Below are 13,730 nucleotides of genomic sequence, written 5' to 3'. Positions count from 1 at the left end.
TGGGAGCAGGCCACCTCTGGTGTGCAGGATCTCATGGCTTCTGATGTCTTTTGCCCCTCCCTTGGGCTCAGCCCAATCGTCCCCTACAAGAGGTTTTGACCAACTCAGTTTTAATATCATAAGATTTGCCAGAAACATTTAAAGAAGACATGGAGGTGACAGAAGGAACTATGCAAGAGACACAACCAGAAACTAAGGAAGAGGCACCACGTTAAGACTGCAAGTATGGACTTCCTCTAAGTTTTGGCATATAGACTTTAAATGCCTAACATGAAATATAGTGAAGCAAACTCTCCCACCTCAAAAAACAAATTTATTTCATTATTTGAAAAAAATGAAACAATATTATATAACTCTTGTTTAAAAGAAGCAGATAGTAGTATAAATCATTTAAAACATTTGATTACAAACATTTAGGTGAAGAGCTTATTTCAGTGGGAATCAATAAGAGAAATTGAATGATTTTGAAACTCACAACTAAAGCCAGAAATGATATTGCTTGATAACCATGGCAGGTTACGGGAAGTGAAGCCAATTAATGTTTTTGAGAACCTACTTACTTTCACAATGAGGAACCTCATTGGTCCATCCATTTGCTCGACAATCACGGTAATTATATTGGCTGAGCATCTTATACCTAATAATTAAAAAAAATAGGGAACTAAACACACTAATACTGCAAAAGGATTATATATCAAAGCATATTTTATCATGATTTAGAACATACTGAGAAGATGCATTATTCTAATGATTACTGATCATTCTTGGAAATATAGAAGATGAAACAAGTTTGATATTTATTCCCAGAGTTAGAAAAAAATGAAAAACTCATTCTTCACAACTTTTAAATTCATTTTCCCTTCCAAAACTTTTGAAACTATCACCAAATTCAAAACCACTTCTGGTTATACAATATTGTATTTCCAAAACAGTGTTTGATATTCAAGTTTTTTTTTATTTTTTATTTAAAAAACAAAGAGAGATGGGGAGGGAGGGGCACAAAATGATATAAAAGCAACATTGTACATATTAAATATAGCAAGAATACAATCACATGATTGTATATCTGAACTGAGCAGCATGGTGGCCCAGTGGTAAACATCCTTGCCTCCAACTCAGTAGGTTATTTGTTCAATCCTCGGTAGAGGCAGATGTTTCCTCATAGGACACAAAGAAAAAAATAACTGCTATGAATTCCAGGTAGGCATCAGGAAGGGAATTTGGCCAGGAAACGCTCAGCTTCATCTAGTTGTCCAGACTCTGACCTGAATAGGGACTACGGGATCATATAAAGGAGATATTGTCACCCATGGGCCAAATGTTCCATGTTTCAGAAACCCTTGGAACAAAAGGTTACATATTTTTAAAACAACAACTCAGTACTAGTACCTCACTATAATAAAGTATTTTAAAGATTTGTAATGAAAATCCCAGGAATAATTATTTGTATTAGAGCTCCCTCTTGTAGTGAGAGGTATATTAAATGAAAATCAGCAGCTAAAAGATATGGTATCCATTTTACAATTACAATATTTTATAAAATACCAAATATTGCATATCTTATATAAATCTAAAATGTATTAAAATTGCAGTCTGTTTTAAACTAAACTAAACAACTAAATATCTTGTTTGGATTTCTCAGATAAATACAAACATGTACATATGTAGTACAGTGAAAAGGATAAATGCTCAAACAGTGTAAATGAAACTTTCAATTAATTGTCCCTTGCATAGCAGTGCCATCGTGTGGTCCAAATATTTAATGAAGGGTTCGATAAGAGATAAAATTTAAGAGCATAATAACATTGCGTAGCAACACTGCAAAATGATGTCTCTTACAAAAATACATATTATATTCCAGAGAGAAGCAAATAAGCAATAAAATAAGTTCAGAAGAAACAACAGTAATACTGTTGTCTATTTTCACTTATATTGCTATGATATTCGGGTTTCTCACACAAATTTAAAAGAAAAAAGTGCAGAATTTCTTTTCAGTATTTATTGCACAAATACAGTTTATGTCTATAAACATTTTAACAGAAGATAATTAAACAGTCAATAAAGAAAAATAAGGTCACTTTGAAAAAGAAATTGAGTTGGTTTGAGTTATAAATTTAAAATGCAGAAATCCCAATATTGTAAAAAAAAGGCATGGGGTATAAAAGAAAGTCACGATATTACTAAGAAAGCAGTAAAACTTTGAAATGAAATACAGTGAAAACTGAAAGTTGCAGTTTGGCTGAATCATGTCAATCTGATGTTATCATGGTCATCTTGTGTGGCAACGGTGTAAATCTCCTTAAAGATTTATAATCCATCAGATGTCCTCAAATTCAAGCTGCTGATCCCCCATTTTTGACTATAAAATGAATGACCTCCTTTGCATAAACCTGTATTTTTCAGCCCTTTTTGTTTTTAACTCTCCGTTTTCTAAGTTCCACCAAGCCAAACTTGTATGGATGCAAAAACACAAAAACACGACATAGTTCTACATCCAACTGTCTCATTATCAGGGATCCCAACATACAACATAGTCAAAGAACTTACAAAAAGTTTGGACATCTCCAAGAGAAGCAAATATTTTATTAACTACAGTGCCGTCAGAAAAATCAAAGACACAATAAGAGAAGATGAGATTATGGTTTCATTAGATGTCACGGCACTCTTTATATTCATAGACCCATAGAAATACTCCATGGCAGCAGTACTTCACAACACACTTGACCTAACTAAATACACTAAGAATGCAAAACCCAGAATCATGAATCTCATCAATCTCTGCCACCACCTCATTTCATTTTGATGGACAAGTATACCAACAAACCAGAGGAATACCATGGGATCTTCCTTCTCTAGACTCACAGCAGAGACTGCAATGCAGTGTCTAGAAACTATAGCTACAACACATACCACAAAAAATAAGGATCTAGTATGTAGATGACACTTTCCTCATAACATAAAGGAACAACTAATGAAGACCCATGACATAATCAACAACATCTTCAAAGGAATTAAATCCACAATGCTTCATTTCCTTGATAACCTTTTTAGCAGAAGAAATGGCAGCAAATTAGAAACACAAAAACCACCTGCGCTAACCAAGTGCTCCACTACTAAAATAATAACCCAGCTGTAAACTGTATGTACATTATTCAGACGAGCACAAATATTCTGCAACAATGCAGAACACAAGAAACAGAAAGCAGACCATCTATCCATCTTCTACTAAAATAGATCTCTGCACAACTTTATGAAAAAGTGCCTGATCACTCAATCCAATAGAGCAAAGCCAACATGGCTATGAAAAAGGGTAACACTGCCATACATCAGAAACAATCAACAGAACAAAGAACAATGCTCTTAAGGTAAAATATGGAAAAGATTGCAACTCGATCTTAAGAGAAAAGAAATACGTCATCAAATTGGTTTGACAGTGAAACCATTTATTCAGAGAACTGGTGCATTCTTCTCCATCGCAGTTATTTAAGTTATATAGATGAATGTTTTAACTGGTATTTTTTCACTGAGCCTCCTCCACTTTTATGATTTCAAGAGTGAAGTGTTGCAATGCACTTCAGGAGGATCACAGCTAAAGACATCCATAACACTTGAGAATCAAACAGTATTATATTTCCTGAGAATAACTGCATCTGAATAAATAAGGATTTCACATATAAAATAAAGGAATTAGGTGACTTGTTTATCAGGGTTGAGAACAACACTATCATACTCTAGTCAAGTTAGAGAATATAAGTACAAGCTATTTGCTTTAAGCAGGACGGTGTTTATTTAGCTGTTAGCTTTTTACTCCCTAACAAGAACAAGTCCATAATCTCTACTTGAATAGATAAAGAATCTCACTGAATATCTGAAGACGGAAAGGATGGACTTCTGCTAATGTTGAGATGTTTCTTAAATCAGTGTCTACCCTCTTGATGGACAGACAAGAGCTATAGATTATATTACATCAGACTCTCTTATTGCCCCAGTCTTAAAGTCTCTGTATACGTATGCATAGGTACATATGGGTACGTATGTTCATGTCAGGGGTGAGTTTCTAAATTTTTTACTACTGGTTTGCTCGTGCAGAAGTGTCTGGGCAGGTGGGCGGAGCTTCCCGCCACCACTACTACCAGTTTGCCCGATTCGGGCTGAATCGGGAGCAACCCACCTCTGGTTTGTGTGTGTGTGTGTGTGTGTGTGTGTGTGTGTGTGTGTGTGTATCTTTCCTTTCAAATATGACTCAAGGTATCAAACATATCCAAAGGGAAACCTAGCATTTAGAGTCTCTTAGTTTCTAAGCCAATATCTTTATCACTACGCCAAACTGGTGGGTGGGTGTGTATGTACGTGTGTGTGTGTGTGTGTGTCTGTGTGTGTGTGTGTGTGTGTGTGATGAACTGTTTTTTTCCACCCATTATCCCTCTTTTGGCTTCCTTTTTCTCTTGTAGACTAGCCATATATCAAGGTCTAGATGCAGGCAAGAGAGGATGCTGTAAGGATACGTTACAAACTCCCACACTAAAATACAATATAAATGAATTATCATTTTGGGAGAGAGAGCTTTTGCTTTCCTTAATGCACAGGTTGTATATAATGAACAACTAGAAAGGTGAAAAACAATTATAAAAATATTACCCTTCATTACACGTATAAACAACACGGGCACCAAAAGTAAAATCTTCTCCTTTGGCAAGTTCAAAACTGGCATAATCAGAATCTCCAGGGCTGCCACAAGATCTTCCTGAAAATTAAAATAAAATGTAATGCAATGCAATATAACAAGAAAATTAGCATTTGGGAAGCCCGTAGACTGCCCAGAGCTTGAATCTCCCCTTGTCTATTTCACTTTTCCTATCCCGCTGTTATTATGAACTAAATCTGGTCTATTTTCAGAATTCCTGCACTCCTGCTTCACCTTATTGGTGTGCAAATTCTGATATTCTGAATGATATGCAACCATATGAAATGCCTTTCATTAAGAAATTACATGGCAAATTCAAAGTTCTTACTCATGGAAGAGGTATATGTTTCTCCTGGCATTCAGTCTGAAAGGCAACTTCTATGTTTAGTCATAACAAATGTAATTCAAGGTTCTCGGTATCAAGTTAAAAACAGTGACTCTAGGTGGCTTAAAGCAATAAAAGCACAGCACAGAAAATAAAATTTAAAAAAAAGCCAATAAGAGTCCCATCCACTCCAGCAACAACACACAGTCAAATTAGCCATTGGATGGGTCATCCCACTCTGGTTTTCCCAGGCCCTCTGGCAAAGCCAAGTGTTCAGGGAAAGGGTATCGAAGTGGAGAGTTGTCTAATTTCTTCTCCAAAGGGAGAGAGTCGTCATGGGAAAAGCCCGTCTTTGAAACCCACCAGGTGGACCTCCTTAGGGGTTGGGACCTGGAACATTCCTTGCCTCCCTGCTCTAGTGAGTTGGATGGATCCTACTTTGAACAAATTGTGCAAAGACCCAGATTTCTGATGAAGTCCGTAATACCGGGGAAAGTGGAAGAATAGAACAGAAACAGAATAGAATGGAGCGGATCAGAGCAAAATTCTTTATTGGCCAAGTGTGATTGGATACACAAAGAATTTGTCTCTGGTGCAAAAGCTCTGTGCAAAAGCAACAGAGTAATCATCATCATCATCATCATCATACTGCCAATAAGAGGAAATATTAAAGAAGAACAGAAGGATTATAATAATACTAGAGCCATACCACATGGGTAAATATACTTAGATGTAAGATAGCCCTGTAAGAATAAGGTGTTCAGCAGAGTGATGGCATGAGGGGAAAAACTGTCCCTGTGTCTAATTATTTTGCCATGCCCTAGAGCCATCATGGCGAACCTATGGCACACGTCCCACAGGTGGCACATGTAGGCATTTGTCAGGGCACGCAAGGCTGACTTCGGCCTTCTTTTGAGGCCATTTTTCGCCCTCCTGAGGCTTCCCTAAAGCCTCCGGAGCACGAAAAACCAGCCCTACGGGCAAACCGGAAGTTCAGGAACGGACTTCCGCTCATAGGGCCGGTTTTAGCCCCCCGGAGCATTCAGGAGCCCTCAGGAGGCTTCCCTGAAGGCTCTGGAGGGCAAAAAATGACACTGCGAGCAAATCGGAATCACTTCCGGGTTGTTCGTAGGGCCAACTTTAGCCCTTCGGAGCCTTCGGGGGCCCCTGAAGGCTCCAGAGGGCTAAAACTGGTCCTGTGAGCAAACAAGAAGTCAGTTCCCGAAGTTCTGGTTTGCCCATAAGGCTGGTTTTTCGTGCTCTGGGGGCTTCAGGGAAGCTCCTGAAGCCTCCGGAGGTCCTCCAGGGGGGGCAGGGGAGGCTGTTTTCAACCTCCCCATGCTCCTATAAAGCCTCTGGCGCCTGGGGAGGGTGAAAAAGGCATGCCAAAAATTGGGGGGAGCACTGGTCGTGTGCACATGCACACTGTGGTCGTGCGCATAGCATTATGGGTGTGGCATGCCCACGCACAACCCCCCTGCGCTCCCCCCACTTTTGGCACGTGAGCCAAAAAAGGTTCGCCATCACTGCCCTAGAGAGAAATCCCGAGAGGAGGTGTTGAAGCGGTTTATTTCCAGATGTGAGGGGTTTGCAGATATTTTCTGAGTCCTTCTTCTGATCTGCTCAATATACAGGTGAAACTTGAAAAATTTGAATATTGTGCAAAAGTTCATTTATTCCAGTAATTCAACTTAAATGTGAAACTAATATATGAGACAAGACTCATTATATGCAAAGCAAGATAGTTCAAGCCGTGATTTGTCATAATTGTGATGATTATGGCGTACAGCTCATGAAAACCCCAAACCCACCATCTCAGAATAATTAGAATATTACATGCAATCAGTAAAACAAGGATTGTACATAGAACAATATCGGACCTCTGAAAAGTATAAGCATGCATATGTACTCAGTACTTGGTTTGGGCCCCTTTTGCAGCAATTGCTGCCTCAATGCGATTTGGCATGGAAGCTATCAGCCTGTGGCACTGCTGAGGTGTTATGGAAGACCAGGATGCTTCAATAGCGGCCTTCAGCTCTTCTGCATTGTTCGGTCTCATGTCTCTCATCTTTCTCTTGGCAATGCCCCATAGATTCTCTCTGGGGTTCAAGTCAGGCGAGTTTGCTGGCCAATCAAGCACAGTAATCCCACGGTCATTAAACCAGGTTTTGGTGCTTTTGGCAGTGTGGGCAGCTGGGAAATGGAGTCAGCATCCCCATAAAGCTCGTCTGCGGAAGGAAGCATGAAGTGCTCCAAAACCTCCTGGTAGACGGATGCGTTGTCCCTGGTCTTAATGAAGCACAGTGGTCCAAAGTCCTGTTTCTCAGTGGTCCAAAGAAGTCCTCTTTTCTGATGAGAGCAACTTTTGCCAAAAGCACCAAAACCTGGTTCAATGACCGTGGGATTACTGTGCTTGATTGGCCTCTCCATTCTTCCTCCATACTCTGGGTCCTTGGTCTCCAAATGAGATGCAAAACAGGCAGTTATAGAAGCACAAATGATAGAGTCAGTAATTCCTCTGTATTACTGTATCAACAACTTTTGGGTCAGTCTGAACTTTTGAGTTGATGCAGAAAGAACATTTTTGTTGTGCTTTTTAATGGTGGTTCTAACGTTTGGAATCCATTTCAAACCCTGGCAACAAACCCTGAAGGACACAGTTAAAGCAGTGATGACTTGACTTTTGGAACCCTGAGACGAGTTGGGGACAGATTGTCCAGGAGAAAAATCTACCTACATAATCACCAAGAGCCAACATCAACTTGATGACTTATAATCAAAAATACGAATCAGAAAGGGTAAAAAAATATTTCTTAAACATTTCAGTATCCTTCTTCACTGACTTTTGCAAAACATTATTTCTTACCTGTGCAGCTCTTTGCAGGAAACAATAATGTCCAGACTCCATCATTACATTCAAGTCTAATAGGCCAAGCTTTAGCGTATCCAGGACGGCATTTGTATGATATTATGTGTTTATGTGCGTATGACTCTTCAGTCAATCCTTCCACGGGTTCTTCACGTTCCCTTCTATCAGGCGGTCCACATGCATTTTGAGCTAGATGCCAATGAAAAAGAAAGAGCATTTAGCAAAACCTATCTGCCAAATCTTGTTCCATAGCTTGTAAAAAATATTTTACTTCTAACTTCAGCTTTATTTTTTTCACAGTTTGGTAGACATTTTATTTATATTGTATTTAGGTACGAGATCTAGAGGCCACTTAAGAACAGTTTATCCTAAAAAGCAGAAAACCAAAGCAAAAGAAATGTGTTTAGTCTCAAAGGTTTTTAAACGCTTCTCGAATATTATCAGTGTGGGAACCAAATAGGTTTCTGGGAGGATCTTATTGGACCAGGAGGACCTGCTCACTGTCAGTCATGCCCGTGTACTTTCCCCTCTGGGCTACTGCAGTGCTTCCCACCTGGAGCTGCTCTGGAAAGCACTTCAGCGGGTGCAGAATAAGGCAGCCTGGGTGGCAAATGGGGTTGGTTACTTGGAGCAGTGGTAACACCACTGCTTTGTGAACTGCTGTGGGGACTGGTGTGCGTCGAGGTGCAATTCAATGTCCTGGCTACCACCTTTAGCAGTTAGACTTATATACCGCTTCATAGGGCTTTCAGGCCTCTCTAAGCGGTTTACAGGGAGTCAGCATATCGCCCCCAACAACAATCCGGGTCCTCATTTTACCCACCTCGGAAGGATGGAAGGCTGAGTCAACCCTGAGCCGGTGAGATTTGAACAGCCGAACTGCAGAACTGCAGTCAGCTGAAGTGGCCTGCAGTGCTGCATTTAACCACTGCGCCACCTCGGTCTAAGCCTTTACAATTGTGTAAATCGTGTATAGCTTTAAATCGTGTATAGCTTGGCACTGGGTTCAAAGCTATAAACGATGAACATCTCTTCCTGGTCATTTGTATCCATCCGATCCGGCCTGGCCTGGCAGGCTAGTATATTCTGGGAGGCATCAGCTAAGAAATTCTGGCTGGGCCCAGAAAGGAAGCTTTTCCTGCCACCGTAGCTGCCCTTTGCAGCGTCCTTGCCCTCTCACGAGGCCCTGGTGGTTCTGAGCCTTCACAGCTGTGTAAGTAGACTCATCTCCTGGCTGCCTTAACAATTAACGAGTGTGGTTTCTCTCTCTCTCTCTCTGCTGCCATGCCAGCGTGAAAGAAGGACCCTGGGAGGGGCATGAGCAGGGGTCTCGGGTGGAATGTAAACGGAGGCCCAGGAAGGACAAGAATGGAGACCTTGGCCATGTTGTGAGAGACGCCATGACTGCCTCAGTGTGAAAGAAGGAAGTGTAAAAGGTTTTGGCCACTACAGTAGTTGTGCACAGTGGGATGGCTCCGGCAGCACCTGGCTTCAACCCAAACACTGAAGCTAGACTTTAAAGATTATTTACTTTGGCCTATATCAGTGTTGGCGAACCTTTTTGGCGCTGAGAACCGAAACAGGACTGCGTGCACGGGGGGGGGGGGCACCGGAAACCGGAAGAGCAGTTCCCTGGCACACACGCACACATCGGGAAGCTGAGCTTCTGGTTTCCAGCATGCATGTGCCTGTGCACCTGGAACCCAGAAGAGCCAAAGGCAATGGTGCCCAGGGAGATGGCTCTGGATGCCACTTCCAGTAAAGATGGAATCCAATTGGTGGAGTTAGTTCCCTGAGCTGGACTTCCTCAAAGGCAATGAAAGAGTGATCTGTGCAGGATAAAAGATTGATGACAATATTCTCCACTGTCAAATCATATTGCAAGTGACTTGAACATGTCACCATTAGTATGCATGAGGCTTTCAATGTCCTGAAATAGGTCCACAGTTGCCAGGAAAGAAATTAAAATTAAAAGAAGAGTTTTAGATATGTTGGCAATTACATGGAGAAAGCTTCCGATTTCCTTGATGACATTTTCAGAGATGGTTTTCCGTTGATTTCTTCCTAGGTTGACAGAACGACTGGACAGAGCGACTAGCTTAAAATTACCCATTTGGCTTCTATAGCTAATGCATGATTAAAGGCAGATTTAAGCTGGTCCATATCTGTTGGTGCTGTTTACTATAATAGATTTAATTTGACATGCATAGATTTTTAAAATGATCCATTTCTTATAAATAGGCAGCTTCTGTAATAGGAAATTCATCTCCATACCTCCTTCATCATCATCAGTGCTGACTCCTGGCAACTTCCTGAACTAAGCCCTGCAATTTCCTTGGCAAGATTTCAGGAGAAATTTGCCTCCTTCCCAGCGTTGAGAAAGAACGACTGGCCAAAGCTTTTTGCCAAACTCAAAAGTTTTCTGGTTTTTAACCTGATGCCTCCTACTGTTGTCTTTTTTAAAAAATTGGCAACTGCAATGATATTTGATTGCTCTCCTCTATCATCAGATCATATCACACCTAGAATATGTCATATAGAAGACGGTATTTCAGGTAGTCATGTGTTGTTATGAAATATTTATATTCCCAATTATTGTTTCATGCCAAATTTTGATTAATAGCTTCATTCTGATGCCCAACTTTTCCACAACATATAGTTAAATATTGCAACAGTTTAATTGATTAAAAAATTAAAAAAAACAATCCTCTATACTTCTAGTCTGAAATATATAAAAAAAAATTTACTTCAAAGGAACTTCTCAGATCTTGCAGAATATTACAAACAAAATGTTACGGTTTTAATGGGAGTAATTTAGACAAATTAGACACATAAAATGTTGCCCTTCACAACTGTTACATGTGATGTGTCTATCCAAACTACAGCAATAACCTGAAGACCTTCGCTGAGAAAAGATTCTTATGTAGAGACCGGTTTTTAAGTAACCTATAAAATTAAATCAATGATTTGGTCACTAGAGGCTGCTGTTACATAGTAAAAACATATCACTGATTGACAAGAGAGAGACCAAATGCCAAGAGGTGATTCAATGTGAATGACTACAAGTTTCATTGCAGGAAAATGTTTATGGAGTATAATTCAAAGTGGATTGGACTGTAATCCACAAATACCTAAACCCTCATAATAAGAGTCCTCCTATAACATGGAATTAGTGCGCTAATTTCTTTAGAAACCCTTCAAAACTTGAACCAGCATCTCGAGTGCCTTGCCAAAGGCAAGATGAGTAAGAGGAACTAATGGACTTTGTCTTTTGGTAACTGGAAGAACAACCATTTCTTTTAGTCTTACACAATTAATTGTGTCAGTGATTATAATTATTAACAAGTGGTTCAGTCTGAAGAATTTGAATTGTTGACTATGGCTGCAGTCAAGTGAGTTTCCCTTGTTAAAAGTTCTGGAGAATTCATATTTCCTGTATTATATTGGATCATTTGTGTTTCTTTCTTTCTTTCTTTTCTTCCATTTATATAGACAGCCATCTCAGATATATGAGTTTGGGCAGCTCACAAGTTGGAACCGTAGCAAACAAAAACAAAATAAAAACAATTAAAACAAATTAACCAGAGACGTAAAATGAGAGAGGCGGCCAGTCAGCAACCTGCGTGAACCATACATCCTTTTTGCAGGCTCCAAACCTCTATCGGATTCCCAGGCCAGGTGGCAGAACCAGAGGCCTCTAGGGAAGCCCTAACGGCCAAGAGGGTTGAATCCAATCCAACCTCGGGAGACTTGAAGTTCCAAAAGGTGGATTGATCCAACTGAAAAGTATTACCTAGCTGTGATTCTTGGATCTTCTTCTTATGGACTAACATACAAATGATGGTTCATTATAATCAACAGTATAAATGTTATCTTTTCTTCCTCTTCCTCTTCCTCTTCCTCTTCCTCTTCTTCTTGTTCTTCTTGTTGTTGTTCTTCTTTTTCTGCTTCTTCTTCTTCTTCTTCTTCCTCTTCCTCCTCCTCCTCCTCCTCCTCCTCCTCCTCCTCCTCCTCCTCCTCCTCCTCTTCTTCTTCTTCTTCTTCTTCTTCTTCTTCTTCTTCTTCTTCTTCTTCTTCTGAGAACTGATGACTTGGCTAATCTTTTGCCGTTATTTTTTATCAGTCCTTTCTGCAATGAATAACGCTTCAAATCCAGAAAAAAAAAAAACTATTTTCTGATCCTTTTTTGTTGTGTTCGTTTTAGTATATTTGTGTTACTGTTGACTTCTAATGAGTGCCTGGAGGAGTCCCTGCAGTTCTGTTGGCAAGATTTCGGAAGTGGTTTGCTTTCTTTCTACGGCGGAGCGAGAGTGACTGGCCAAGCTGGTTTCGTGTCTAAGGCAGGACTAGGACTCACATGATCCCAATTTCTAGCTTCTAACCACTGCAACCAAACGGACTTTATTCTCATGCTTGTTCAAATAGTCAAATCCAGAATAAAAACTCACAAAACGTATTTCTAAGAAAGGAGAAAAACCACACCAGTTTCAATGAGAGTGAGGGTTTGGCTGCTAAAAATGATAGTTCTGTATCAAATAGCCAAATTGCTTATTCCAAGAGATACATGAAATCAGGGGTGCCAAACTTGTGGGCTCACATTGTCGTCATGTGATGTATCACATCTCCCTCCCCCCCCCCTTTATTGAAACTCATTGAAACTCCTGCATTAAATGATACCCAGTAGAACTAAGAGGTCTGTTCTGAAACTAGTATAAAAAAAGAGAGCTAACTTTCATTTATCTACCTTAAAAATTACAATAATTTATCAAGATTTGAGATCAAGAGAGTCAGTTTGTCATAGTGGTGAAGGTGATGGCCTAGAAACCAGGAGACTGTGAGTTCTAGGCTTCATTAGGCACGAAAGCCAGCTAAGTTTGGATCAGTCTCTCCATCTGACTCCATCTCACAGGGCAGTTGTGGAAAACATAGGACAGCAAGGGTATTAGCTGTAGTTACTGTCTTCACACACACACACACACACACACACACACACACACCCATGCCTATGCATATGCTGCATCCTCAGCCCACAGATACTTTTAAGCGTATTTTCACAGTACTGAGGATAGAACCTTGATTCTTAAAGAAAGGAATACCAACCCCCTCCCTATATTCAATGAAGTATCTTTAAATGTTAAATCCATAAAAAATTATTTAATTTGTTTCACTGAATAGCCATGATGTTGAACTTGGGTTATGCTAAATGGCATTTCTACTTCACAAAATGTTCTTTTCTACTCTGTCTCATTTCGTTTTGCACACACAAAGAGAACATTTTAAAAGACATTTTGAATGAAGAAATAATGCTCCTTTTCAGAAAACCTACTAGTAGATGTGTATTATTTAAAATACTGCCAATGTTCATAAAGATTACTTTAATTCATCTTGAAATCCTTAACTTAAACCACGTCTCCTTGAAAGTATCATACATTCCCGCATTAGTATAGGTTTTCCTTGACTTAGGACTGCAATGCCCAGAAATTCTCTTGTAAATCATCACAGTTGAAAGTCGAGACACCAACATGACCAACCTGATTTTACAATATTTTAAGGTGGTCATTAAGTCAACACAATGGTCATAAAGTGAATACTATGGTCATAAAGCAAGTCCATTCATGGCTATGGGTGGATTTTGCTGGAAAGCAGATGAAAAGGCTAGAAATTGGCAAAAGTTCATGAATCAGGTCACATGACCGCATAACAATACAAATAGTTGCCAAGTGCCGAAATGCTGCCCCCCCCCGCTTGTGTGTGTGTTTGTGTGTGTGTGTGTGTGCGCCATCTAAACTCCAGAACCTGCCTGTAACTTTCTTTAAAAGGGATTGTCATAACTTTGAATGGCCACTAAGTGA

At 39.9% G+C, this 13,730-nt stretch overlaps 1 protein-coding gene across 3 annotated transcripts in view; it reads right to left on the bottom strand.

The window, feature by feature from the left end:
* Window positions 1-13,730, bottom strand: part of CFH (complement factor H) — a 92,472-nt gene that overhangs the window by 75,038 nt on the left and 3,704 nt on the right. For all 3 annotated transcript variants that reach the window (XM_032217433.1, XM_032217435.1, XM_032217434.1), the window contains exons 2-4: window positions 7,876-8,067; window positions 4,639-4,744; window positions 561-637 (exon numbers count right to left, since the gene is read on the bottom strand). In XM_032217433.1, coding sequence (XP_032073324.1) covers window positions 561-637; window positions 4,639-4,744; window positions 7,876-8,067 — 375 coding nt within the window. The remainder of the gene's footprint in view (window positions 1-560; window positions 638-4,638; window positions 4,745-7,875; window positions 8,068-13,730) is intronic.

Source organism: Thamnophis elegans, chromosome 5, assembly GCF_009769535.1.
Source record: "Thamnophis elegans isolate rThaEle1 chromosome 5, rThaEle1.pri, whole genome shotgun sequence".
Taxonomy (NCBI): Eukaryota; Metazoa; Chordata; class Lepidosauria; order Squamata; family Colubridae; genus Thamnophis; species Thamnophis elegans.
This window is presented reverse-complemented; position numbering and strand designations above follow the sequence as displayed.